General features: G+C 37.9%; 1 protein-coding gene across 1 annotated transcript in view; it reads left to right on the top strand.

Annotated features, from left to right (window-relative positions):
- The window catches only part of GPC6 (glypican 6), a 1,044,338-nt gene that overhangs the window by 809,238 nt on the left and 207,545 nt on the right, over positions 1-27,555 (top strand). The window contains exon 4 of the mRNA XM_032100037.1: positions 26,515-26,680. Coding sequence (XP_031955928.1) covers positions 26,515-26,680 — 166 coding nt within the window. The remainder of the gene's footprint in view (positions 1-26,514; positions 26,681-27,555) is intronic.

The raw sequence follows: 27,555 nt of genomic DNA on the forward strand, positions 1-27,555 counted from the left end.
GGGAAGAAGGAATGGAACAGAAGACACTATTATGATAACCAAGTCAGTTCTATTACAAAAGTATCTCAGAGACAGAGTTAACATTTAGTGAAATGTGTACATGTCTTAGCCTGGGAGAAAGGCTGAGAAATAATTAGAGTGAATAGAAAGAGACTGAAAACGTAGTCAAAAAGTCCTTTTCTAAGGGTTCATAAGGAAAATGAGCAATCACATCACACAAACAAATAAATTCCCAGGAAAAAATGTTGAAATTAAAGTTATTGCATGAGCAATAAAATTAAATAAAGCAATATTTAGTAAAGAAAAAAAAAACAATCTAAATTAACATGAGTGTACTGGCTATGTTAGACAGAAATGTCTAATGTGAAGAGCTAAACTTAAGCAGAGTTATTTAGTAATTGTCAAAAGGGCATAAAAACTAGGTAGAAAAACATAACTCAGAAAAGGAAACTTTGCTTCACACCTTAAATAAAACTTCCTATCTAGCTGTGTTCTAACCTTCCAAACATGGTGAAGAATTAACTTCTTCCTGCAGGAGAGTCATGAAGTGGATTAAGACTGAGAAGAAAAATCTAGATTCTCAAGAACATGGGGTAGATGGGCAAAGGTTTTTGGTCTTTAGCTTTAGTAGTTTTCTTGAAAAAATATATTTTCAATAAAATGTCCTAAATATATACTGAGTAATTTATAATTTGGAAATAGTAGAAAGCAACCATCTATCTGCAAATCTCTGCTTTACAGAGAAGGTTGATCTGTAGTTTCTTTTATTCTATTTTATGTTTATTGTACAAAATCTGTCTAGAAACTTCAAAGCAGGAAAGATTCATTTCACCATCCCAGAATTCTTTGCTATTTTATCCAAACAAATTGAGTTGTAAGTCATTTTCAGGTGGTTTCTTCGATAAGCTTAGGCAAGTGTAATTTCATGCAGTGCAATTCAGGCTTACATTCCTACTGTGGCAGAGAGCTCATCGGTCTGTCTTCTGGACAGAAAGGCAAAACCCTTCAGAATTACTTAGTGTCAGTTATATTTTCTTTGCAGTGCAACATAACTCTTCCCTGGGAATGGAATATACCTTGTGTTTGTTTCCATTTTTGGCTGAGATCGACCAATGCAATTTTAACAAAGCTTTATAAGTGTTTAGAGAACTACATAGTTACAAATAGTGCCATATTAATATCACAGTGAAGTAAATGCTCTGTTTAGCCAAAGAATGAAGGCAGCAGTGGAAGTTTTTGTATCTGTCAGTTTGAGGTTTTTTCTGGAGATTGACATGGGTAACAGACAGATTCAACATCCACAACAGGACTTTTCAGGTTAGTTTGCCAGCCAGAACACCACTTAATGCAAAATGTGGTGTGTGTGATGAACAGAGCGCACTAACTTGTCTTCTTCTCACACGGGCCACCAAACAGCCATCAGATAGTGTGAGCACAAGCCAGATCCTTCAGTGATGCCTGCATGGAGAAAATGCTTTGCAGGACTGGGGCCATAGTATGGCCATTATTAGTCTGCCCTCCCACTGGAGACTGAAAATGAGATAATATTAATATTCTTACCCAAGTCCGAGATGTCAGGGCTGCTTGTAGGAAGATTTTGTTTGCTTCTTGTAAATCAAACAAGAATGACAAAAAAAAGAAGTTGATCACTGGATTAGTCTTTAAAATAGTCAATGTCTGGAGAATTTTGTCAAGCTCTTTTGTTAAGGAGGAGTATTGACTAAGACATACCAGTCTTTTGTAACTCATAAAAAAAGGGAAAGAGTTCATTCCATATTATTTTCACATTGTTACCTTATTTTGAATTATTATAATAATCCTAATTCCATTTAATTATTTCATCTTTTATTCTAAAATCTTCACTTTTAGAGGAAGTATAATAAAATCATGGAATCTTTAGGGTAGAAGACAAGAATAATAAATGGTGGCAGAGGATTTTCTTTTTATGTTTCAATATTATTTTGATTATTGTGTGACATGTATGAAGTTATATGCATGAATTTGAAGATTAATTGCTTTTCAGCCAATAGCCTTGTAAAGACACAGGAAAAAATTATGTTATGGATCAACCATTCTGCTTTTGTCCTCAAACTATTAATAACATCAGAGTGTATGTTGAGTGAGTTATCACAGATACTCCCACTATTGAATTAAAAAATTAAATTGCAGTTATGAAAACTGCAGTAATGTGAGAAAAATACATGTTAAAAAATTAAATTCTTTGAAGTTAAGAAAGTTGATTAAGTGGCTTATTTGCATGAGGTATTGGCAGGAATGAGGAAATTCTAAAAAGGGTAGGAAAAATCATGTAAAAAAAGTGAAGGTACAAGGTAAACACAGATAAGAGAAGCTTGGTAGGAGATATTGTGGCATCAAAGGATGGATTCAAAATATGAAGAATGCTATTTGCAATAATTTTGTCATTTGGGTTTAATTTCTTTGTGCTCAGGAAAACATTTTTTTATACACTCGTTTTAGCTGTTTGAAAATAATTCTAAAAATGTTTGTAGATTAAGGCCTGGGGCCTAAGGGGCCCACTGCCACCTTAAAACACAATGACCACTGACTTCCCTGTGCCCCACCCGAAAAGCTTCTCATGTGTGTACCAGATGTGTGAAAACAGCAAGGAAAGAGTGGTCAAAAAGAGCATTCAGAAGTTTTGGTTCTGCTGGAGAACCTGAGGAGGACTTTTCACTCCCTTGGTTTCAGGGACATGGGTGGGCGAGGGGGGTGAGGTTCTTTAATTTGGACAAAAAGAGATGACAGAGGTTCTGGACAAAAAGAGATGACAGAGGTTCTAGACAAAAGCAGCCAAGTCCATAAGCCTGCACACACTGCAGCCATTCTACTCACCCCTACAGCTCCAAAACAGTTTCACTTCTCTGAAAACTACTTTTTTCCTTCTTGAGGCATTATTACCATACTACCATCATTGATCACTTACCCCTTATATGCAATCACTTCTTCCACTGCTCTATTTCTCTCATTTTTCAGGGAATTTTTATGAAATTTGTGGCATCATAAATGGTTGTATCAGTCTCAAAAACATTTCACCTCTGTGCATTGTAGAAACCTGTTTTATATTACAGCTCATTACACTCTAAAAGCATAAAAGCTTTCAAGGCCGTTGATGCCGTTAAGGTTGCATTTGCCTATTGCGTTGGACACTGTACACTTATAGGATAAAACAGCAGAGAATCACTTAGACTAAAGCAGACTTTCTCTAACTTTATGTGGTACTTCTATTGAGTGTTTTCTCAGTTGTCTAGGGGAGTTTCTGTGTGTCATTCTTTGTTTTGATTTCCTCGCACCTTTAAATGATAGTCCTATTTTGAATTCTAGAAACCAGTCAATTTCTTTTCCAATGGATAAAAATTGCTTACTGGAAAATGTTGGGGTTGTTTATTTGTTTTTTTTATATTATAGGATAGCAGTGGTCTTAACCACTTATTTGGCTTCCTAAGTTTAACTATCCAGATTTCAGAAAGAGTAAGCAGTCTGTTTCATGCTACTTAGTAGGATTTCTTAGATGCCTTTTCAGTTTGAAATTAGTAAAAGACTGAACTTTTTTACAATTTCTTAGTTATTTTGTTGGAGTTTTTTTAAACCTTGGTTCACATACCTACCTCAATTTTTCACATAAATTAGGAGTTGCAATTTTATGGGTAGCTTGTAATTTATCATGTGTCCCTCTTACCACTCACCTTGTACTCATCATTTACAGATGATAATCAAAAAAGCACAAAACTTGGAATTGAGTGTAAAGAAAATCAAATTTAAATTAAATAACACTAGAGGGGAACTGTTATCATGCCAGAAAACTAAAAAAAAAATGAACCTGTTAAATGAGATGAACTAAATGTATACAGTAGCACCCTCCAGACAAAGTGCAAAATTTGCAACTCCTTTTTCTTTTCTTTGAAATGTAAGTGTATTTCACTTCAACAAAGAGATGTGCCTTTTTATCTTCTTTATGAGGTGTCATATGCATTGTCTAATGGAAATGAAAAATTGTACCATGTGGGTTCAAAATTCCTTTTCCTTTCATGCACATGACATCTTCGCTTCTGAAATCTAATGCAAATAAATCATTATGTCAATGAAAACCAGTAATCGGCACCAAAAAAAAAAAAAAAGAGTGGTGGGGGTGGTGTAGGTGGTTAGAATGTGCATCTTCATGAGTTTAAGAAATAACAGCACTTCTTTGTTCAATAGTCAGGATCTATTCCCATTTGACTCAGGAGGGACTTCTGCTTTAATTATTTAACATCAGAGCTCTTTTTCAACAGCTTAAATGAACTTCCAAATGGACCTGGCAGTCTGGCCCTTGAGGCCAGATGATGTCTTTGTCTCAAATTCACATGGGTCAGGATTTCATTCTTAGAAACTGTTTGTTGCTTCTGGTGGTTTACATTTTCTGTGAGTAAGAGCACTTCCTGTTACACCTGTAGCATGCACGTGTCACCAGCAGGGTTGCAGTTCTCTTTCAAAATCTGTGTCCCCTTTCATTACAGCTGTTTCGTAATTGCTGGTGTGTGTATAGTATAGCTGTTATGTTTAATGGCTTGCGAGGTATTGTCACTTGGGAGTCTAATACTTCTAATCCTCAGAAGTTCTCAGTGGATCAACCGTTAGGTGTTTTTCTAATTCTTCTCTTAGCATTTCTCAATTACTGGATGTTGAAGGTGTGATTTCAATCACACCCCTTTTTTTTCCAGACCCAATGAAGACACTTGCATCACCACTCTTGCCATTAACTTCTGTGTATGTTCAACCTCAAGCTTCCAGCAATAGGTTATGCCAATCCTAGGGAAAAGTCTCCCTCAAAACAGTACTCCATTGACACCAGAGCAAACTGCTGACAATTTCACAGTGAGACCTCAAACAGGGCAGATTGCTCTGAGCATGACTGGTTCCCTGCCTGGGATCTCCCTAACCACAAGTAAAATATGGACTTTTATTAAAAACTAGCCTTATTTTTTGGTTCAGTTGTGAAAAGTCCAGGCTTATTGCTAATCTTTTTTGAGCGTGGCCATCAAATTCATGCCATATACCAGACACTGGCTGCTACATACAAAATGAGCCAGCTGTGCATTTGGAGCATTTCAGTGTCTGGCAGGGTTTGCCTTCGGTTTTCTGTCATGAGCTTGCAGCTTTTTTAAATCTGCGGTTGTGCTGCTTTAGCCTGTTTATACGGCTACTGTATTTGCTTCAGAGGGAAGCCTTTCCTTAAATAGCTTCGAGGCATTGGAAACTGCACATTAGCTTGCAGGAAGGCTCTAGCTCTCATATGGGACCCCAGAAGCACGTAAGCCCTGAGAAGAGGCCGGTACAACTATTTCAGAACCTGATCTTCAGGCCACAAGCAAAAAGGCATTGCAGGAAGGAGAGCTTATGAGACACTGGAAATCAAGCCCTTCCTTAATGTTTCCTGAAAAGGGGCAGATTTACACTATATTGCCTTCAGTGAGTAGTTCAGTTTTGTATCTGCAGAATAAGGATAATGGAGGTAAGAATGTGAATTTTAAAATAACGTTTATGAAGCATAAGTTATTGTGCTCAATTTCACATAAATGCTTAGATGAAAAATAAAAGCATGTTGCAAAAACTTTAAAATTCCACATATGACAGTCAGAAAGTTCTTGTACTCAGGTTTCTGTTGTTCATCTTTTTAAAAATATTTTGTTAACTGAAAGTTTATAGCAGAAGAATTATATATTTAGAAAAGCTTGTTTGACGTGAATTCTTTTTTGTGAGCATAAATCTTCTCTATAAAACAAAAGCCAAACATCATGTCAGTTTCACAGATTTTCGTATTATAATTATCTTCTTTTGCTTTTCATGGAGTTAGTGTATACATAACAATGGGGAAGCAGAGTCTGGCACCCATCAGTGGTAGAAGAAATGCACTTAAAGGGCACAAAAATGAGGATTCATAAGGAGCTCAAGTAACACATTTGGTACAAGTGGCCTTTCCTCAAATTTGTTGCTTCTTGCTGAATAGCAGCCATTGGCTGCCACACATGACTGACTTCATGAAGAGTTCTACAAGGGTTTGATTCATTGTTGTGACTTTATTAATACAAAATCATGAACCTGAATTAACCAACCAATTTAGATAAGACCGTCTGTTTTCTAATAAGATGTGACTGTAATTTGAATAGTGGTTTCATAATAAGTGTATTATGGGATGAAGGACAAGCAGATATTAGCTTTGTCTCATTAGCTTACAGAAAAAAAAGGTACTTTGCCAGCACAGAATGTGGAATATTTTTTTCTTTAAGTCTTAGTGCAGTTCTGTATACAAGTAGACCCCCCTGTTTGTATCTTCACTACCATTCAATAATGTCAAAGCTAAAAAGAAAATGGGATTCAATGCACCTTTTGGAATACTCTTGTGGTCCCTCTTTATTGGCAATAAATCCATTTTGTTCTTGCTTGATTCTTCTTGGTGCTACTGGATACCGTGACTGCTGTGAAGATGAAAATGCAGGCAATCTAGTTTATCAACATTATGTCAGTGTCATCTGGTTCTGCTTTATTTAGTTGCCCTGTCTGGTCTATTACAAGAAGAGAATGTCAGCTGAGTTCTGAGAAAACATGTCCTTTTCTTTTTGGATGTCTGGCAATGAGAAAATGAACAAAGCACATGTAAAGCTGACTTGTCAACTCTCCCTAAAGCTTTGTTATGTTTTTATATGGATGTTAGATGATACTGGAGAGTAGATTAAGCTTTACTACTCACTATCATGCTTTTATTGAACCTCTAAAACTGAATTTTATAGAACCATTGTCCAGTAAGTAACAAGGATAAAGCTTTTCTTTGGTCATAAAAACCCAGGCATTAATCCATATGAACGAAGATTAAGACAGAAATAAGTGCAGGTTGGTATGGCAGTGATGTTCTAAAAAAAGAAGAATGTTGTGTATTTTGTATCAGTTTCTGGTTGAGCTGTTGCTTCCTCTCATATCTGAGTGATCTTCAATTCAGGAAAGCAAAACATAATTAACAAGGAGTATAGTACTACTAATTAGAAGGTTGTATTAAAACACCAGACTGAGTGGTGCAGTTAGCATGCTGGAGGGAAGGGATGCCATTCAGACAGACCTTGACAGGCTTGAGAAGTGAGCCTGTGTGAACTTCATGAAGTCCAATACAGCCAATTTAAAGGTCCTGCACCTGGGCTGGAGCAATCCCAAGCACAAATACAGGCTGGGAGAATGGATCAAGAAGGTGCCCTACTGAGAAGAACTTGGAGTGTTTGTGGATAAGAGCTTCAACATGAGCCAGCAATGTGTGTTCACAGCCCAGAAAGCCAAACACATTCTGGACGGCATCAAAAGAATCAAGTTAAAAACCTTTTCCTAATGTCCAACCTAAATCTCCCCTAGCAGCGTTTAATGCCATTTCCTCAGGTCCTGTCACTTCTCACAACAGACAAGAGATCAAGAGATTAAGGGACGTAATTTTCCCCCTCTACTCTGCTCTGGTGAGACCTCACCTGAAGTCTCTTGGAATCCTGGAGCCAATCTCTTGGAATCATTGAGAGAGATGGAAGTCAAGGTTGCAAAGGTTTGTCTGGCTCTGGGGGTCCTAACACAGGAAGGATGTGGACCTGCTCAGTAAGTGCAGAGGAGGGCTATGAAGATGATCAGAGAGTTGGAGCACCTCCCATATGAGAACAGGGTGAGAGAGCTGGGGTTGCTCACTCTAGGGAAGAGAAGAGAAGAGAAGTCTCCAGGAGAACTTAGGGCAGCCTTCCGTACTGAAAAGGGACCTACAGAAAAGCTGGAAAGGTGCTTTTTCTAAGGGCCTGTGAAGGAATTGGCTATAAACTGAAAGAGGGGAGGTTTAGGTTACACCTAAGAAAGCACTACTTTACTGTGAGGGTGGTGAGTCACTGGAACAGAGAACTTGCCAGAGAAGTTATGGGTGCCTCATCACTGAAAGTGTTCAAGGCAAGGCTGGATGGGGCTTTATACAACTTGGTGTAGTGGAAGGTGTCCTGCCCATGGCAGGGAGTTCGGAAATAGATGATCCCATCCAAAGGTCCCACCCAAACCAAGCTATTGAAAAAAACTCATGAAGGCTAAACATGGAAGATGCTAAATTTGCTTTCACTCGTCATAACTGAGTTCCTTGATATGGATATTATGATGTGAAAACAGGTTTTCCACTTCAATGTTCTGCAACATGTAGGTACAGAAACATAAAAGAGCAAACAAATATAAAGGTCTTCAATATTCCTTTCTCTCTGCTCTGTTGCTATCACCTTCAGTCTAAATGCTAGAAACTCAGGCACTTTTTCAGTAGTCAGCTGGCTCTGCCATTACTTAGTCAAAGGCAGAAAATAATCCAGTATCTTATTGAGAACAGTCTGTCCAGTTCTGGGGCCAGGCTAAAGGTGAGCTGTAATATGCGGGATAAGGCCCTCCATGGATATCGGACCAAGCAGGCAGCATGGGCACACTGAGCTTCAAAAGCCACAGTGCTTTAATCCTCCAGGAAAGCAAAGAATCTGAAACTGATTACTTTTATGAAAAGATACAGTTATTTTATTGACTTTTTCAGAGAGGGAGGACAATGAGTTTTTCGTACAACTTAATGAAGTATCACCAGAGAAGAAATTACATAATATGAAATCTTTAGACAAGATTGAAAGAGCACATTTTGTATTTCTAGAATGGTAGGGATTTGTTGCAGCTTCACATTTCCTAACAAACCCTGAAGCAAAAACGATGTCTCTCCATAAATCCTACTGTATCATCTGGACAGGGAGCTGCATTATGTTCGCATTCATATGGTTTTAAAGCTGTAAAATAGTATCCACAAAATTTTCTGAAGCATTTCATTTTTTGGTAAATCTGTAAAGAGTTGTAAGGAGTGGGAAGCCTTTTGTATTTGCAGGAGCAGAAAGTCTAAGGCAGCAAATACAATCTAAGCAAAAGGAAAATGTACTGCAGGTGCTGATCGCTGACTTGAAGAAGATCAGAAGGTTCTTTGCGCATGAAAAAAAATACACATCACCAGCAGGGCCACAAGTTTGAAAATAATTATGCAGCATGTTAGTCATGTTCAGTTTATTTTCTTTGTGTCTCTGTATGTTGTTTTTTTAGTAGCACTTTTTTGGATTTATGACTGAAATCAAAATGCAGTGTTTAATTCCAAGGAGTATGCAAGACTTAAAGTAAAAGTAAATTGTTTTTCAGCAAAGGCTCAGATAAGTTAAACATGTAAGAGTTTCATATAATGGTTCTATATGGAAGATATTTTTGGCAAGGATTGTTACACCTATTACACCTTTTAAAATGGAAGATCATGTCATGTATATGTGAATTCTGCTGAATACCATTAATCCCGAACAGCAGTCATTGAAGCCTTTGGAGAGGGGAAGGTAAAAAAGCTTCTGTTTTCAAGGGAAGGTTATAGTCGAGGTTAATTCAGGGTGTCATGAAAGTGTGGCTGTGACAAGATTTAGTGACAATGCAAGGCCAAATTAATGCAAGATCAGTGGCCTGACTATTGATTCTTATCATGGGATCCTGCTGAAATGAAGTCATTATTTAATTACACTTTTACTTACACTATAAATGGTTCCCAGAATAGACTGCACTTGGTTTTGATGTCTGCAGCTCCATCTTCACTTTTCTTTTGTGGCCATAAATAAGTAGGGAATGAGTATAAGCACTCCACAAAATTTTCAATTATTGTACTTCACATGCTGTCATTTTCCCTATGTTTTAATTCTTCCATTCAGAATAGTCTATGATATCAAATAATCCAGAAGCTTCTGAAGATTGTGAAACCAAAATTTCTCTAGATTGGATTTAAAAAATCAGTGTTTGAATGGTTTTCCTTTTCTTCTTGAGTGGTCTAAAATACTTTCGTTTACTATCTCTAGAAGTAGATTAAACTTACTGTTCATACTAAAACAGCTTAACTGGGACCTAGAAGAAGCTAATAAGTACTTGATTGGGACTTAAGATACAACAGTATGGCAGCTGGTGTGGGATCAGTAGCTCTGACTGAGGAAGCTGTGACTGGTCGGAGAGATGATCCCATGGAGGATCGTCCTCCCGAGGTCCGGTGTCTTCCCTCAGCCGCTAGCCAGAGTGCCCGTGCAGAGAAGCTGTCAGCTCTTAGTGATTTTCAGCTGGTGGTTCCAGCTCAGCTGTGCAGGGCAGCCTCCAGGCCAGACCAGGGAGAGAGAGGTGAGAGGCCCATATAGCAGTTCCGCACAAGGCAGCTTTATTGGTCAGTACCTGGCGAAGGGGAGGCCAGTGACAGGCTTCTCTCTGCCCTCGCAAGGGCAGAGGGCTAGCTTTATAGGGATACAGGGGGTGGGTGTCAGAGGGTAAAGGCCAATGGCTTACAAAGGATCTGCATAGGGTCTCCCAGAGGATTCTGGGTTTGTCTTCTTCTCGCCGTAGCTGAAAGTGGTTGCCTTTCCAGGGAGTCCTGCTGGGAGATTGAACTCTCTCCTTATCTCCGCAGGCGTCCCTCCAGGGCAGGGGCTGGGCATACCCTACATAACAGCAAGGGCTTTGCTACAGAAATCTATATGAGAAAGCTCAAGCACCTATAAAACAAGAGCAACATTCACTGAACAGTCAAAATTGCATTGTTTCCCTATTTTATATTATCAGTTATCAAATATTTATATTTGATTCTCTTGATTCTACATCAGATCTGTTTGGCAAATTTGTGACTAATAAAAACTTATTATTCATTCAGATTTAATTTTTCTTGTGGACCAAGCCCCATGTTTTCATCAAATTTAAAGACCCAACAACTGAGAAAAATAATTGCAGTCCTTCTATGTTAATGGTTGGACTCAATGATCTTAGACATTTTTTCCAACCTTATGATGCCATGAAAATGTGACTGATTTTCATTGTAATGCTACTGTTTGAAAAGCAGCATGTAAAAATGGGCAGAATTCACATTTTAAATGCAGGCTTATATTTGTCATTTTTAGAACATGGAAGTATCTACTTCTGTGCTTGTATAATACAGTGAAAACAAAGTCTTGCTCAGAGCAAGGATCTTAAATAATTTTATTGAGGAAAAAATCCCAGCTCAGTGGAATAAAGTTTCATAAAAAGTTGGTGAGGGATTTAGACTTGTAGAATATTGTGTTGAAAGTGACCCCCAAGGACTATCAAGTCTAACTCCTGGTCTCATGTAGTAACACCCCAAGAGTCACACCATGTGCCTTGAGAACATTAACCAAAGGCTTCTCGAACTCTTGTCAGGCTGGTGCTGTGACCACTTTCCTAGGATGCCTGTTCCAGTGCCCAACCACCCTCAGGATGAAAAACCTTTTCCTAATATCCAACCCAAACCTCCCCTAGCAGAGTTTAATGCCATTCTCTCAGGTCCTGTCACTGGTCGCCACAGAGAAAATATCAGTGTCTGCCCCTCCTCTTCCCCTCATAAGGAAGCTGCAAACTGCAATGATGTCTCCCCTCAGTCTCCTCCAGGCTGAACAAATCAAGTGACATCAGCCACTCCTCATGTAGCTTCCCCTCTAGACCCTTCAGTATCTGTGTAGCTGTCCTTTGGACACTCTCTAATAGCTTTATGTCTTTCTTATATTGTGGTGCCCAAAACTGCGCACAGGATTTGAGGAGAGGTTGCACCAACTAGGAGTACAGCTGAACAATCCCCTCCCTTGACCAGCTGGTGATTCCAATTAATGAGATAAAGGAAGCAAAATTAACTTTTTTGGGTTTGATCAAAGCAGTGAATAAAATCAATCTGCACAGTTTAATCTGATCTTCATTGTATCCCACCATATTTACAAAAGCTTCATCCTCACGGCCCCTTTTTTTTTTTGTACACAGTATTTTTACATTTTTTTTTACATAAAAGAAAATGAAACCATATCATTCACAGAGCATAAAAGATAAACATGTAAGGAAACAAACTCAAACTCTGAAAGACTGTACTGTACTCTTAGTAAGATAGCCAACTCTTACTTAGCTCACAATATGGACTTTTCTCCTCACAATATGGACATTATTCTCATTTTAAAACTTCTCCTATGAGAGAGAGAAAGAGAAAAATCAACTTATTAGATGAGTAAGTAATGTAATAGCTTCCTTCAATAACCATCTCTAGTTATCACTTAGTATTTAGGCATTCAAAAAATAAACAAATAAAATGCAGTGCATAAGGGGTTTGCTTGCTCGTTCAGTAGCATGTGATTAGCCATTAAATAATATAGCAAGATCATTATGTTAAAACCCATAATACTGAAGAAATTTCTTTTCTCTCTTGTGCACCTATGTCCATAAGTAATAGTGTTAAATTTTTCACATTTTCAACTACTACAGAGGGAATATATATATTTAAATTGGAGTGATAATATGTAAAGCATTTTGTTGATGTTTTTCCTCTGAATGAAGAAATCCAGCTATAGTGAAATTCTTTCTGGTTCTGCTTGCCTTTCAGTGCCTTTGGCAACTGTAGGGTGAGAGGGAAGGGTGGGAGGAGAGACTGATTTCTGTGCTTCAGGATTTCAGTCTTAGCTAAGTGTGTTTTCCTTTGTCTTTTTTTTTTTTTCATTTCTTTAACTTTTTCTCATCATAATAGGTGCCCAGCAGTTATTTTTGTTCCATGTCTAGCAGCAGCAATGTCACTGATCTCACCGTTTTGTAAGTGTGTCCACACAGCTGGTCAGCAGTCTTGTAGGTAGAATGAGATACAGGGGTAGGAACAAGATACATGGGTTGTAAAGGGCTGATTATAGTAAGAACCCACGTCCTGGAGTCATCTTATACAAGGGAGTATTTCTGCAACATTATTTTGAACATTTTTGTTACAGTGTTATTTGCCAAAGCTTTTTACAGTAGAGCTGATTTCACAGTGGTATTCCTGTTGTCTTCTTCACTCAAGGTGAATAATACTGCTGCACTGAGGACATCTCTCCTGTCTTGTGAAATACCTTTGTGTTTTGGACACGACAGACTTTCCTTACTTTTAAAAGGTTTGGAAAGAGGTTGTGGTAGAGTAGCTGACAGTTCATCCATACCGGAGATGGTAATGATGAGACATCATTCTGCAGGCATTATAAATGGATATCTGGCACCAAGAGTGCCTTTATGGTTTGAGAGTGTTTATCCTTGTGGTTCTGGAAACCAGACCACTAGGTGGATTATATTGCTGTACATAAATTGTATTCCAGCATGTTTTACAACTCAGGTGGCTTAATCAAATAGAGACAAATGGCAATGAAATGGCTGAAATACAAATTTACTGCCAGGTAGCCATTATATAGCATTATATATATTTTCCTTTTACTGGATTTTCTGACTTAGCCAGCAGTAAATGCAGTCATTTTTCACTTAGAGACATGGGTCAAGTTGTCATTCAGTCCAATCTGTGTGGTCTTTTGAGGTTCAACATGAATGGGGGTTTTTTCATCCAGCAAGGGCTGACATCTTATTTTACAAGCTGTAGAACTTCTTTCAATTTCTTAAAGGAGAATTCAGCATGCTGAGGGAGAAATGCAAAAATCCTTTCCTTGGTCTGGCTGCAGGTATGTTCAGGACCAGTTTAGTCAACAGCATAAACAAGACTGTTCTATTTCTTTTTTCTTTTAGAAAGACTGTGACAGTCTATTGGGAAGAATGACACCAGCAGGGATAAGGGCAGTCCCAGTTCCAAGCCTTCCCCCATATACACTGTGTCTCAGACTGAGGTTTCAGGAGTTCTCCATGCAGAGCATAGCTGCAGTGGCTGCATCAGGCCTTCAGTTGAGTGGTGGTATTGTGGTCATTGACTGCATCACCAGAAGATCTGTGGAAGCATGAGAGATCCAGAGTCCACCTAAAAAAAGATCAAACCACACAGGGTGGTTTTATGTGCAGATATCACATCCTGACACACAGTCACAATGTGACCACAATAGGTGGAAGCACTGCACTTTTGGGCTGATGCATGGAGTGGATGGAGGAAATGATTACTCCTTCCCATGCCTTCCAAACCCATTTAATATAAAATCTTTAAGCTGAGGATGTATCAGATAATAAAGTGATAAGAGAAGATGATGCACTTGATCTTAGCCAACAGCTGGGAAGTGTGCATCTGGGATAGGGGCTTCAGTGCATACTGCAGAGCATTCTGCCCACTGAGGATGATATAGGATCAGCACTTTCAAGGGCTGTTGACAGATCTAAAAGATGACACGTAAAAGAATGATTTCTTCACTTGAGAAAGTAAGAACTGTAAGTCAATACAGTTACAGTAGTTCATAGAGATAGCTGAAATTGCTGGGTTTTAAATTACTCTGGCAAAATTTCTGAGCAAAAGAAAGTAATCTTAGGCTATATTGTTTACCTCCTTAATATCTTCTTTTAATTTTCACATTTATAGATCTGACACCTCTTAGATACTAGTCAGCCCTACACAAAATGCTTTTTCCTGCTCAGTTTTGGGTAAAGAAAAAATAATCTGAATAACATCTTACCTGCTGAGAATTTATGAGGAACAAGATATTAAAAATGTTTTCATATGGTTGTAGACACTATTTCTGGTTTGTACATCAATCTAAAATTCATGGTAGATTAAATCAAGATTTAATAGCAAATTTCACATATAGTCTATCTCTAATAAAAAAAGTAAATCTAACTGTCAGAGATATTTTAATAGAGTATGTTTGATCTGCTTCCTGCAGGCGTGAGCAAATAACCGGCTTAGGCTTGACAGATTGTCTTTTATTTGGTACTTGCTTCTTTCAAACCAATGCTACAATGTCCGTACTTTCCATTGGAATTATTTCCCAAAAATTACAGTACCTGAAGTATAATTTTATAATACTAGGTATCATAAAGGCAATTTGCTGCTGCAGTTCACCCTTCTGCTATAGGGGAACAAGACAACATGTCTAATTTTAGTTTATCCATACACCATTTCAGGTTTTCTTCTGTTCATGTGGATCTGAATGTGAAGAAGGAAGAAACTTGAATCTTTTACCCAGGACTAGTTTGGTTTAATATGTAAAACATTCTCTGGGAAATTATACACTTGACTTCATATCATGTAGTCATCCAGAGCTAGTACTTTGGACCATGTTTTTCTTTCGTGTACAACTCAGAGACAAAATGCTGAGAAGAATCCTTGTTCTCATGTAGAAACATTAATTCCCCTAACTATTCTTGTTTCAATCACCTTCCTGTGTTTGTCCTGCAGTATCTTGGAAGAAGGACACACAGACACTAGTGAGGATCCCTCTGCTTTTACATTTTGTGTCTATAGGTGAGGAGATATGAGGAAGGGATTAAAAGGGAAATAAAAAAAAATAAAATGATGAGATGAAGATTTACTCTCAGCTATGCAGTTCTAAAAACTGCAAGTGCACTATTCAGCAGAATTGTGGGCACACATCCCATAAACAGGTCATTCCAGACCATAGTCATCATCCCAAGGTACATTTGAGCATCTGTTAAATATTTTATATATGGTACATATATTTACAAGTAGCCTTCTGAAAACCTAACGAGTATTTGAAAGACCATAAAGGAGGAAATGTTAACATGGAGCTATAGGGTGATCTCACATGACTTGGGCCCACATAATGTGGTGGGCATTTATGGATCTTATAAATAGATGGTGAGCTATTTTTAAAGTATCACTCTGCTTCTATGCTACACTGAATATATTACCGAGACATTGTTGTTGATTATTGGAACCAGCAATGTATCTGACTAGATCCTTGCTGGGATACCTGAAGATCTGACATTCTTCTTCCCTTTAGAACTCAAGGAAATAGTTAAATATAATCCCTTCCAATCTATGTACTTGCATATGATTCACAAAACAGAATTTGTTTTACTGTCCTGTCTGTTGTGGTCCATCCTGTGCTTAATTCACATCATAAAATTAAAAAGGAGAATAAGCAAAATATTATATTCTATTATGTCCCAGAAAATTAACATCTTGCTTTGTAGTGGGCTGCAGGATATTCAGAAAACAGTCACTCTTTAAAGCAGGCTTTACATTCCTTGGTGCATTGATGACTTTATTTTGTGCCTATCTTGTCTCTGACACAGTGTGACCAGCTTATTGCTAATAATAAGAGTGAATATTTTGTTTCAAAACTCAGCACTCTTTATTTGGCCTTTTGATTTTCATGGAGAAGGACCAAGAACATGAGCAACTAGAAAAGTCTTGTTTGATTCAATGGATATACCTTAGCCTTTTTTCCCAATAGCCCAGGGTTAGTAATGAAATTTTACCATTTGAATTTACCTGAAAAATGTTCAATTTTCAGGAATATGATGGGGCTTAACAAGTAGGCAAAGCCATCAGACTTGGACTTACCTGCTTCATTTATCCTACAATTCTATTTCTTTCTCTAGTAAGAACTCCCTCCTATTAGTACTAATCTACCCAGTTCCTACCCTTTTGTCACTTCGATTATGCGGCCCAGACAATTAATCAGTTACACGGGAAAACAGCTGTAAGGAATCTACATGTCCTTACTTGCTGTATCTCGGAGATTGCCACTGTCAGCTAATTCAGATAGTGATCACATTACTATTTAGTGACCACCTTACTATAAACTTTAAAGGGTCTTTTGCATCATGACTCCAGGTTTCTTAGAGCAGGAAGGAGCAGGAACAAGTTGGGTCAATCTGCTGTCACTTGTCACCTCGAATTATTGCATAACTTACCATCAACCAAGACTGCCAATATTATGTATGCATTTATTTCTTTCTCATGAGTGTGTTGTTGCTGACAGTGCACGAAAAAGACATCCCACAGCCCTTTCCACCACTCTGATTCATGCCCTTTTTAAGTTAGTGAAACAATTCACACATCAGTAGATAGTGAAGGAGAAGTACTTGTGAGTACTTGTGAGTGATCAAAGCAGTTTTTCCGAGCTCTCTCTCTCTCTCTCTGAGAGAACTGTTTTTCTTCTCAGGTGCTTTTTTGCTTGGCACGGTGAATCATAGGCAATCAGCAAGAATGCCCTTAGGTATATAGTCTGCATTTCAAACTTCGTGGGTGTTGCAAGTAGGACTGACTTTGACCATTCTTCTCATCACTTTCTTATCCAGATACTGCTGCACAAAACGTCTAAGTGCTCGATTTGATCATTATCTCCTGCTGTGACAATTCTCTTTCTCTCAGAGTTTTTCCTTCTGCTTATCTGGGGGTTTGATTTCCAGATTATCAAGGACCTCCCTTTCTATTTATGATTTGTACCTGGGCAATACTTAACCTACTTCTCTACAGCAGTTTTTTTTCCCTCACAGGGAGCACGAGGCTGGAAGAAATGAGCACACTTCCTTTAAGTGAGAGGCAGTTTTGTTTTTCCTCTGGGAAGAAAGCAGAGTAGCTACTTTTTATTAAGAGAGTATCTTAAAGTTTATGTTCCAGAAGAGATGGTGAGGTTTGAAAGCCTAACAGCTGTGAGATTCCTTCCTTGTGTCTGTGTGATAGAAAACTTTTCATCTTCTGCGAGTGGATAGAAGAAATTATTTCAGAGATTTTTCACCTTAGTGTTGTCCTTGAAATGCTAGGAAAGTAACAGATGGAATCTGTACCTCAAATTCTGTTTAATGTGGGATTACTCTAAAAATAGATAAGAAAGATAAATATTCTTCCACAAAATTTGCAGGGCAGATTTTTCAGCTCAATAATATCTCATGGAATTTAAATCCTTGTGTCCTGGAGTATTTTCTCAGCTTGCAGGATTTTAAGTCAAATAAATTTTCATTTCCACCTAGTTTGCTTGAATTTAATTACGTTTTTGACAGGTAAAATGGGATTTAAGAACATTTTAATATTTATATCTGAGTGCTCAAACATTTTATTTTGTAAAAAAAAAATTCTTTAAAGCGTCATTCAGATGTGAATCAAGAGATTAAAAAATAAGCTTTACACAAAATATCTTGTGACTGCTGCTTTTCAAGTGGTTTTCTAAATTTAGATTTTCTGTATTCAGATCATCTGATAAGTAATTTTCCTAGTTTCCTAAAAATAGGAGAAGCTATTCTTTCCCTCTGTAAAGAGAGCTTCGGTCTCACCCAAGTAAACATCTGAACATTTTGTCCTTGTCTTTTTTTGCTCTTGACTTCTCCTCACTCACCTCTCCAACAGTTATTTATTATTTGATGTGCAACCTCCTGCTGTAATCTCTTAGAGACTTCCAGTCCTTATTTTTATATGGCCACTTTCACAATTACATGTCATGATAACTTAGGCAAATTATAGAGAAGAGCAATGCTCATAGGCACTGCTCAAAAATTCTGATGTTTAACATTTAGGGGTTTATATACTTAAATTCCTTTATAAATGTCTTGTAATAGTTTGTGGTTTTTCATCTGCTAAATAGAGGGGCAATGTTAGTACACATTCCAGAACTATGCACATACTGGAACACAACTGACATGACAAAATAAGTAAGAAAAATGCCTCAAATTTTAATAGGCGTTAGAAAGAAAGGTACTTGCCATGTTTTGCATGATTTCAAAGTCATGATTACTGGAAAAGAACATCTCAGTTGGACAAGAACGATGGCTAAATTTTCCTCTTCTTTCTTAGTGCTGCACAGTTTTTACCAGATAATAAATGTGTAATTTTTTTTGTTACATTATAAATCTTCTCTAGGGTTCAACTATATTGCCCTAAATTTTTTCTAATAATTTTATTAACATCTTGAACTATACGTTATACATTTGCTAGAAAAATATTTTCTGGGATATGAATATATTAAAATTGAAATGGCCATATTTTGTCTCATCATATTCATGAGATAATACTATCCCAGGACGGTGGGAATCTTGAAGCTCCTTAACCAGCTGTAGTTTTTTATTTTTAGTTTTATATAATTCAAGCACAAAGTCAAAGGCACTAGTACAAAGCTGTAGTACTTAAACCAGGTCTTCTAGCTTTCAGTCATCTGGGGTGACTGAAATTGCTAAAAAGATAGCTATTTTTGTCTTTAGGAGGTTAGTATTAGACTAGACTTTTGGTTGATATAAGCAAATATTCTCAAATTGACCTTCTACAACATAAATTCCCAATTGAGTGTGGCTGATGCAGTACTTCCATTTTTATATCAGATTGTGCTATAAAAGCAGTGAACTGAGGTCTTCACTTCTATGAGCCAGTCTGAAGCAATGAGAAGTACTTCAATAGAGCATTCAAAATCTTATGAATATTTCTATGTAGTTCTAATTGGATACGTACAGACATAATTGCAGCTGAAATCTGCTGAAAAGAACTTTCTTGATACCTTGATTATTAAATCAGCAATAACACAGTGTTCATGAAAACAGCCAAAATATGGACAAAAAGAAAATTTAATTACTTGGATCCAATAGTGAGCTGATCTTCTTTGAAGAAAAGAAAGAGCAAAAGGAAGAAAACGATCATTACAAGCTAAGCTTTACCTGCTTTTCCCAGTAATAAAAACAAACAACAAAAAAAAATCAATAGGGAGTAATTGTAACATGTGGAGGAGATAATGTAAAAGCTCTATGGCAAAAAATAGTCACTGACTGGGCTGAAGTTTCGTCATTGTCCTGAAGTTAATTAAAGATGAAAGAAAAAGCTCTTAGGATGTGTGATCCAAAGGTTTCTAATAATCTTGTGTGCCCTATGAAGTGTGCTTCATGATACATCTCAGTCTGATCCTGGTTACATCACTGTTATGATGGATGATCAGAATTAAGGGTTTTGTGCTTAGGAGAAATTTCCTCAGTTCTAGTACACTGAATGCAATTCTAAATTAAAGGGTTTTCTTCTTCCTTCTTTTCTGAAATCACAAGCATGAACCACTAATCCTTATGTCCCCTTTGATTTTAAATAGAATATTTGATAGAAATGCTAGAATTAAACTGTGGAGGATTTTGGGGCAGGAATCCCTAGAATTGTACCATGAAGTTCTCCATAGATCAGCTTTCTGATAAAAGCATGTAGGGTGACTTCTTGAAGTTAATCAAAACATTCTAATGTATGCAAGTTAAAACTCTGACCTGGCCACATACATAAGCATTTTATTACACAAGGATAGTGAAGGGCCTTGAGGGGAAGCCATATGAGTAGTGGCTGAGGTCACTTGGTCTGTTCAGCCTGGAGAAGAAGAAGCTGAGGGGAGACATCATTGCAGTCTACAACTTCCTCATGAGGGGAAGAGGAGGGGCAGGCACTGATTTCTTCTCTATGGTGACCAGTGACAGGATTTGAGGGAATGGCCTGAAGTTGTGTCAGGGGAGGTTTAGGTTGGATATTAGAAAAAGGTTCTTCACCCAGAGGGTGGTTGGGCACTGGAACAGGCTCCCCAGGAAAGTGGTCACAGCACCAGCCTGACAAGAAGCCTTTGTACAATGTTCTCAGGCACATGGTGTAACTCTTGGGGTGTCCTGTGCAGGGCCAGGAGTTGGACTCGATCCCGATGGGTCCTTTCCAACTCAACATATTCTATGATTCTGTGACTCTAGTCCTGTATAAACTCTTGAGATAAGTAGGCTATGAATAAAATTATACTTGGGAAACTTACGCATTTTTCTATCATTAAGTAGATGGACTGCACAGAGATCAAAAAAATAATTTAAGGATGCCAGTACCTCAGTTTTGCAGACAGTGCACCATGCCTTTGCTGGACACACATCAGCTTGCTGAATGGAAAGCTGGATGATTTAGCCAATACTCAAGCGTTAAAGACAGGGATTCCTTTCAAAATTCTCTGCACCTATGGACCATTTACATGGGCTTGCAGGAATATACCTCACCCTCATCTTGAACACCAAATTGGAAGGAAGTAGAAATTTCCAGTTTTAATCCAGCAGTCTGATTTTTAATGCATTTTTAAAGCTTATGAAAAATAAAATATAATCCTCCTTCAAACTATGGGTTGTTCTACTGTAAAGGCATTTTTAAAGAGTGTCTACTTCCTTGCCCAATTGGCTAGAAATTGATTGGTTCCTCCCAGCAGTTTCTCCCACAAGGTCTTCATGGTTTCGTGGTTTCAAATAGGAGGAGTTCTTTTGGGTGCTCAGGAAATGTAGGAAGTATGTGAGTTCCCTGATGTGGTGTCAGTAGTGATTAATTTTGCTCATATTTGACAAATTTTATTTTATGCCAAGAAATGACAGGATCTGGACCTAAGTGTGGTGTATGGACTTATTCTGTGAGTTTAGGTACATTCAATATAACTTTGGAAGAACACCCCTACTTGATTACCAGACAATGTATGCCAGCTACTTCAGTAAGCAATCTCCTACAAATAAACACAGAGAAACCATATCTGAACATGTTTGATTCTTCTAAAGGTGACCAGTTGTTTAATCAGTTTGTCTGATTTTTTGTATCAGAAAAATAAGATTTATGTTCATATACTTGACAAAGCCAAGGATTTTGATTATAAAAACAGGTCAAATACATAACAAAGCAGTCTGCAAATGCAGTGTTTCCTGGCTTTTACCCAAAGAAGTTCTCTCCTCAATTATTTATATTTGCAAGTTCACCATTTCAAAATCTGTCTTCTAGATGAAATAACATTCCTCCTAGACTTTCTGAAGGGGGAAAACAAGTGTTCAGTAATGAAGCTCTTAAGAATATTGCTTTTTGGGGGTTTTGCATGTATGCAAAAACATGCATTTAGATAAAGCTGAAGCTGTCAGAAAATGTTACAAAGTGCAGTAATGTAACATGTCCTGAAGCTACTAGGCTCAGTCAAAGCTCAGAAAGGCACTTTTCTGATGTGTTGTATTCCACGAATTCTTATGCTAAAGTGAAGCTGTCCTAGTCAGTGAGGGAAACAGCATGCTATAATTAATGACTCCTCTGTAGCAACTTCCCCAGCTATGCCATTCAGTGGGATCTGACTGATTTATATGATTTACGTATGAACCAGTTATTTCTAAACTTTGAAGTCTATGCAAATTTCTCTGCTGCGATTACCGTCGAGCAAATTGCAATGTGTTTTAAAAGACAAAAAAGAAAAAAAGCTGTACTTATCCACAAATGTTACTTACAGAAAAAACATTGAAACTCCTGAGCTGAGGAACAGGTCTCCTTGGGAAATGCAGGTTTTAAGGTTTTGAATACCTCTGAATGAAATTAATGCTTTTTGGCTGGTCTGCAGAGAAGTACTTAGGTGTGAGAGACTCTGAATTTTATTTTTTTTAAGATGAAAATGAGAAATGGGCTTTGAAAATGCATTTCATAGCATTTTTCAGCAGCAAGAAGGTGGTTGAAAATCAACTTTCTGTGATAATCTCCAGATTTCATGAGTTCATAGCTTTCTGAAATACTCTCACTCTAAGCTGGATATTTTCTTTTATATTTGAGTTCTTACCAAGATTTCAGAATCTTAGAGCAAAATTTGATTGGTTTTTGCATGAAAGATAATTCAGCTGTTGTTGAGAGAAGAAAAAGACCTAACTGTATTCTTTGAAAATAAAGGTAGAGAGAAAACAACTGAAGCTGAGAACTGAAACCTGGCTGCTCACTGAGGTCTAGGTTCAGAAAGGCACTTAACTGCTGTAATACAACATTTAACTTTTAGCCTTCAGACTTCTAAAGTAGCTGTGCTATTGGTAATATTTCCCTGAGCCACGGTTTGGATACCTAAAGGTACATCAGTACTGCTAAGAGACAGGTGAATATGGAGCAGGATTGAGAACAGGACTCATCCCTTGCTTGGGTCACAGCTTAATTGTTAGCCCTCTTAACAGATGTGTTTTGGACCTCTCCACTTGTCTCTCCATTCAATACACTTTTGGAGGATAGACACTGCCTCCAGAGAGCTGCATGAAGGTATCTGTCTTGTTGTGGTCCCCTCCCTTCTTTCAGTGCTAAGCAGAGTATAGTCTAAGCACTATGAAACCACCGGTCTCACTTCAAAACACACAACATTATATTTAGCTTCCTTTTACTCCCATTGCCTGCGCAACTGACTCCTATTATCCTGAACATTTTGAGCTGGAAAAAACCACACAAAATAATAATCATGTATTTTAGTCACTCAGGCACTAAATGGAACCCAGAGGAGATGTAGTGCCAACACAGTGAGGTACTATGGGATGCGGCCAACTTGGAGCAGAAGGTGCGAGCAGTAAGCAAAGTGAATGTAAGCCAGCAGGCACAGCAATTCATCTATGCTTCTATTTTATGTCACCAGTGTAGCATATTCTGAAACCAAGTTCTGCAACATCCAGCTTGATCAGCAAGGATCTGCTTGTGTTAGTCTTTGTCAGAAGATGATGTAGATAAGTCAGATGCAGATATAAACAACATGACAAAGGCTTCTGTAGAAACCTCCATCTGCTTTTTGCTTGGGGCTCACCTCTTGGCTTCTTCTCTTAAAAAGCATATTACTTCACTCCTAACATAAGCAGAGCACCTTTCTTTCTTGTAAAATGCTGTTAATGATGCCACTGTTTTGTATGGGAAATATTAAGATATTCAGACAAGATATGAGACACCTGGGTCCTGCTCATTCTTTTTGAGTGGTTGGAAGTTACCCTGACTACTTCACAGTGGACTGTGATGGGAAGTACTCTGTTAAAGCAATTCTGTAATGTGACAAGAATTCAAGGTTCACAGTGCCTGTGTAAATAGATACTCTAACTGGCCTTTAGGGTTCTGTCCTAGCAGACCTGAGACATGATCTGGATCTCTGGCAGAGTAAGGTATGATAGCTAGTTTCCTCCCAGATGTCACTTGTTATGAAATAAGGCTCACATAAATATTGATGTTTTTTTCTTAATATAAAGACAATATAAGAAAGGTAATATATCATATAAAGACAGGGACTGTCTTCTGTCTTTTAGATATGCTTTTCAAGAATTACATTGATGGGAAGTTTCTGTGTAAGATCAAGATCTTACAGGTATATGTCAGCAAAAGTACCAAAGTGGATTTGGGAAGGTGTGGATGGGAGAATATGTGGATTCCAACAGAATTTAGAGGCCAACTAGGTGCTGATGACTTGGCATTGTTGAGACTACTAGAACTGGGAAGAAGAATAACTTTAAGCATGTGTGCCAGTTTGGCCAAATTTAGAAATATATCCTCTGAGAGAAGGCAGGTCACCACCCCTCCCCCACCAGGTTCGGGGGAAAATAAATTTTCCTCAAAGAAAAGTGAAAGAGATAAAACTATTTATTTAACAAACACATGGGAAAAGGAAAATAATGCTAAATAATAAAATCTCTCGCTGTGGAGAAAAAACCTGGGAAAGTGTCAGAGTCCTCCCTTTGGTCTCCTTGGAGCTGGGGCTTGGCCCAGGGCCAGGCCCTCTGTGCCCGGTGGAAAGTCCTCCCGATGTGTTCTGATATTGAAGCAGTCCAGCAGAAAAGGGAGAAAATCCAAAATTCCAGGGAAGGAAAAAAAGTTCAACTCTCAGTCTCTCTCCGGAGAAAAAGCAGCTGAACCACTGGCCAAAAGCTGACTGGGCAGCAGCAAGCCGGGTGCTTCCTCGCTCCCCTGCCGCAGCTGGGAAAAGAAAATTCGCCATCTCTGTGTGACCTTGAACAAGCTGCAAACTGCTTTGAAAAAGTTTTGCTCAGTTTTTCCTTCCCCCTCTCAGGCTCCGTTTAAAGGCATAGAAAGGCACAAGAATTAATTTCTGGGCATAGGGCAGCGATATGGGATACACATCATAAAGTCACCCCAAGACAACATGAAAGGAACCTAGCTGGTAAAACTCTCAGTACTCACAGCTATAGCTTTAAGCAGCAATTTCAATATAAATTTGAAGATCCTGTTGTTGACTGTAAATATACAGTAAATATTACTTCCTTCTTTGGTGTTAGTCTTTTTGTAAAAATTGACCTGTTCTAGGTTTGGAGGTATACAGCAGCTGGATAAGTGACTCTGAAAATTGGTTCTGAGCAATGAAAATAGTAAAACATGCCTTCTTTTGAATCTGGATTTTCTGCTGTTCAATAAGGTGAAAGTTTCCCCTTGTGCTTTTTCTAACCATAGCATCATTTTCAACGTGGATCCTTTGATATCTGTGAGGAACTGACCTCTTATTTCACCCTTTTCCTCAATAAAGGCCTCGATAATAGAGCCTCTCTCCTTTCCCTCAGCTGTCTATTTAAAAAGAAAAAATGTGTAAGATCTTAATGTACTGAGAACTGAAGTCGTCAATCAAATTTGACTGAAAGTGGCTGATGGTTCAAAAGCTATTGGAAAAGGATGGATGCATATACCTTCACACATACCATCAGTGTTGTGCTAGTAAAGTGCATTTCCCTAGGAAATGAAGGCAAAAATCCCTTCTAAGCATATTCAGAAGCATGTGCTATATCTCGTAACAGAACTATTTTCATGTAAAAATGTCCTGTGTAAAGAGTATGTTCTCTAAAAATCAATGATTTAACATCAAAAAGGGAGAAACAAATTCCAGAGAAAAAGAAATGAAACACAATTTTAGTACAGTCTTGATAATACAAATGACATCAATCAGTTCAGCCTGTACCACTATAGTGCAGTTAGATCCATGCTTTCAGCACAAGTTACCATGATTATGGAAAAACAGTTTAATCCCTTCAAATTCATATCAGTAGTGTTGCATTTATTCATAAACCAACAGGTTGAGTGAAAGGATTGCCACTGCTTTGCAATCTCCTGTCCAGGAATTTTGAAATCACTGAGGAACCTGCAGCCCTTTGTCATTGCTCTAGATTGTCACTCCAGCATGAGAAAGTCGTGCTCCACTGCACTGTGACAGATGCTAATGTGAGCAGTACCTAGTGTGCACTTTTAATCCAAGTTAGAAACTTTGGCATGAAAATGTGTATTTTACTAGTACATATGACTTTTAAAGTCTGAGATTAGATTATTAAATACAGAAGAGAAGTCCACCATGTGCAGACGTGCCATACTGATATGTAAATTGAAATGCACTAGACTATTGTCTATAATATTTTTTGTCACTTGAGATGTTGAAAGCATACAAAAAAAATTAAAAACCCCAAACAAACCCTGTCTGATCTTTTTATGAATTTGTCTGAGAAGACGGAAGGATATTTTTGTCTGCAAACAGAATGATATCCCTTTGTCATGGTGCAGTTCTGAATAAATGTATAGAAACCGTCAAGATTATCCTGGATTTACTGTGCTTTGATAAAGAGGAGATTTTAATCCAGTGCCAGTGTGACTGACAGTTCTATCTTACATAGGAAGAGTGAGGAGTCTCCTCAGGATCTCCATGGTAGGATCAGTCAGTTACTACCCAGCTGATCCCCCAAATGTTTTTCCTTCGCTTTCCAGCAGATTTTGTGTGGGAGGGCTGGGGAGGCAAGCACTGCTATCAGTAAGGGAGTGTTGATTTTTGCATTCCTGAAAGTCACTGCTGTGCTAAATGAAGGTAATTGGCAGGAATCGATTAGTCTTATAGGAGGGTGTTACTAAGTGTTGAGCTCTTTTCACAAATTGCCCCTTCTGCACTTATTGCTTTAGAGGCATAATCTCAGCCATCCCGAAATTCACAGGAGATTGATTTCCTCCTTTTTCTTTTTCTTTCCCTGCCTTAAACTCTGCAGGTCAGTCCCACCCCAGGGTGCATCCGGGCGTTAATGAAGATGTTGTACTGCCCTTACTGCAGAGGACTTCCCACTGTGAAACCTTGCAACAACTATTGCCTCAATGTAATGAAGGGCTGCCTAGCAAATCAGGCTGATTTGGATACTGAGTGGAATCTGTTCATAGGTAAGAAGAGTTTAAATATTAGTGAAAGGAAACTCTGGTAATAGCAAATCTCTGCAGAGTTCTGTGAGGTTAGAAGACACTGTTGGTCAATATTCAGAATGAACAACTGCAGATGCAGCTCACTTTCTAATTGAACTTAATGGCTTGCAGTAAGAAATGACTGCTCACCCTGCCCTAACCCAGTCACGTTTCACATTTCATATTTCCAAAGGAATGATGTGGTGTTACAGCTCCTGAGCTGAATTATTACATGCTATGTGAAATGTTGAGAAAGATTTGGTTGAGGATTTGATAACAAGCTTAACATGGCAGAAATAGTATGTATTACAACTGAAAACTAGGCTCTTGCAAGCTGAGAAGATAATAACATTGTATAACATCCAGTCAACATAAATCACAACAGCTGCTGTTCTTAATTCTGCTAGTATATAGGCAAAAACGTTCAAAAGTTACATACATGAGAAATCATTAATTCCTCATTCTTTCTTAAAATATGCTAATTTCTCCCAGTGTACTGAATAGAAAGTACCAAACATGCAACCCCAATGTTAGAATGGAGCATAGAATACATATTTAACAAAACTGCTCCTATGGTTTTATTCACATAATTCTTCACTCAAATAAACTAAAATAAAAAAAAAGAAATCTCCTTAAAGTCATTCAGCTATCCTGTAGTAAAACAAAGCAAAACAAAAAAACCAGCCAACAAAAAAAAAAAAAAAAGCCCAAAACCCACAACCAAAAAAACCCAAAAACCTCCCAGAAGAGTTACATATAAGAAAAAATATTAGTTTTAGGTTGCTTTTGGTGATAGGATAGGATGAGAGTTAGACAAGGCTGATAACAATATGGAAGGAATGGAAACAGCTAGTTAC

Source organism: Corvus moneduloides, chromosome 2, assembly GCF_009650955.1.
Source record: "Corvus moneduloides isolate bCorMon1 chromosome 2, bCorMon1.pri, whole genome shotgun sequence".
NCBI classification, from domain to species: domain Eukaryota; kingdom Metazoa; phylum Chordata; class Aves; order Passeriformes; family Corvidae; genus Corvus; species Corvus moneduloides.